This window comes from Mus caroli, chromosome X (genome assembly GCF_900094665.2).
Source record: "Mus caroli chromosome X, CAROLI_EIJ_v1.1, whole genome shotgun sequence".
In the NCBI taxonomy this organism is placed as follows: Eukaryota; Metazoa; Chordata; class Mammalia; order Rodentia; family Muridae; genus Mus; species Mus caroli.
Genome location: NC_034589.1, coordinates 41272177 through 41274015, shown reverse-complemented (window position 1 = coordinate 41274015; position 1839 = coordinate 41272177). Strand labels below are relative to the sequence as shown.

The window sequence follows — 1839 nt, the reverse complement described above, 5'->3', positions numbered from 1 at the left end:
CGAGACAGGGTTTCTCTGTATAGCCCTGGCTGTCCTGGAACTCACTCTGTAGACCAGGCTGGCCTCGAACTCAGAAATTCGCTTGCCTCTGCCTCCCAAGTGCTGGGATTAAAGGCGTGCGCCACCATGCCCGGTTATATCTTGCAACTTTTCAATTGCTTTTTTGTATGCAAGCTACTGCAATATAGATCTCTCCAGACTTAAAGTTGGTCATTTGTTTTGGAAGTTATTTCTTTCATTAAAATGCTGGTGTTTGTTGTTGGAACTTGCAGAAGGAAAGAAGCCAGTGTCTCGGTGGGTATCTTTCGTATTGCTAAGCATGGATTTAAGCATGGATTTTTATAAGAGGTTCAAATAAAACATGCTACTCCTCCTCTTTCAGCGTTGCTGCCCAGACATGATAAATAACTTTCTGGAAACTCTCAAGTCAGAAAATTCAAAGGCTGTAAGCAAAGCTACCATCGAGTCAGATAAAGAAAAACTGATCATGCTAGTCAGTGACTTTTATTATGGAAGACATGAAGGAACTATTGAGGACAGCCAGAAGACTCACACCACTTTTAAATGCTTCAGTTGCACAAAAGTTCTTAAAAATAATATTAGGTATGTAAATATTGTATTTTTTTGTTATCCTAGGTAAATCATTGCGATTCTTCTACTAAGAAAGGCTATTTCTTGTGCTAGATGTCTTTATTTTCTCTTCCATTTTCATAATTTGATGCCTGAATCTACCCAATTATAATTTTTTCATATAGCTTAAAATACAGGAGAAGTTCAAGGTGTACACAACATGTCTGCTTTGATCTTTGTACAATTGAAACATTTTAAACACAGATATAATTCCCAATAGAGTTCTGAAGACTTCTTTTTGTGAGACAGGGTCTCAGTACATATGGAAACTCACTATATAGACTTGGCTGCCCAGAAACTCAAAGATGTGCCTATTTCTGCCTCCTTAGTACTACGATTAAAGGCATGTGCTACCATGCCTGGTTGAAACTCTAAAGATTTTATAAATTTTTGGTCTTAAAATTTAAGAACTTGGATTTTATTATCAAAATATTACATGGCATGTTGAGTATTTATTATTATTTGTAAAACAAGTAACAAAATTATTTTTTCATTGCTTTTATAACCTGATATTTGAGGTAGGTGACATAGTTTCCATAATGTGTGTGTATGTGATGTCTTTCTCAATATTTATTGTTAATACTACTTCCAAGAGTTTTCTATAGAAAAAAGCAGTTTTTTTCTGTCTTGAGACAGTGTTTCTCTGTGTGGCCTTGGCTGTCCTAGAACTCAATTTTGTAGACTGGCCTCAAACTCTAGAGACCCACCTGCCTCTGCCTCCTGAGTACTGGGACTAATGACATGCAACACCATGAAGAAACTTTTTGACACAGAGTGTTTCTACTTGGTAACTCTGGCTATCCTGGAACTCACCATGTAGTCCAATTCACAGAGCTTGCCTCGAATTTACAGAGATCCACCTGTCTCTGCCTCCCAAAAGCTGGAACTAAAGGACTGTACTGCCGTTCCTAGCTTAGAGAAAAAAAATTGAGACAGGGTTTCACTGTGTACCCCTGACTGTCCTGGAACTCACTAGGTAGACTACTAGGCTGACCTCAAAATCACATAGAACTGCCTGCCTCTGCTTTAATCCTAGGTACTGAGATTAATGGTGTGTGCCATGATACCCTACTAGAATTTTTCTTTTATAAATATAACCTAGTAGATTGCTCAAAGCCTGACCTTTTATTCATTCTTTCATGTAAGATTTGGGGCCGAGTGTGGTGGCACACACCTTTAATCCCAGCACTCGGGAGGCAGAGGCAGGCG

General features: G+C 38.6%; 1 protein-coding gene across 4 annotated transcripts in view; it reads left to right on the top strand.

The window, feature by feature from the left end:
• Nucleotides 1-1839, top strand: part of Znf280c (zinc finger protein 280C) — a 49269-nt gene that overhangs the window by 28829 nt on the left and 18601 nt on the right. For all 4 annotated transcript variants that reach the window (XM_021153219.2, XM_029473463.1, XM_029473464.1 and 1 more), the window contains one exon: nt 383-603. In XM_021153219.2, coding sequence (XP_021008878.1) covers nt 383-603 — 221 coding nt within the window. The remainder of the gene's footprint in view (nt 1-382; nt 604-1839) is intronic.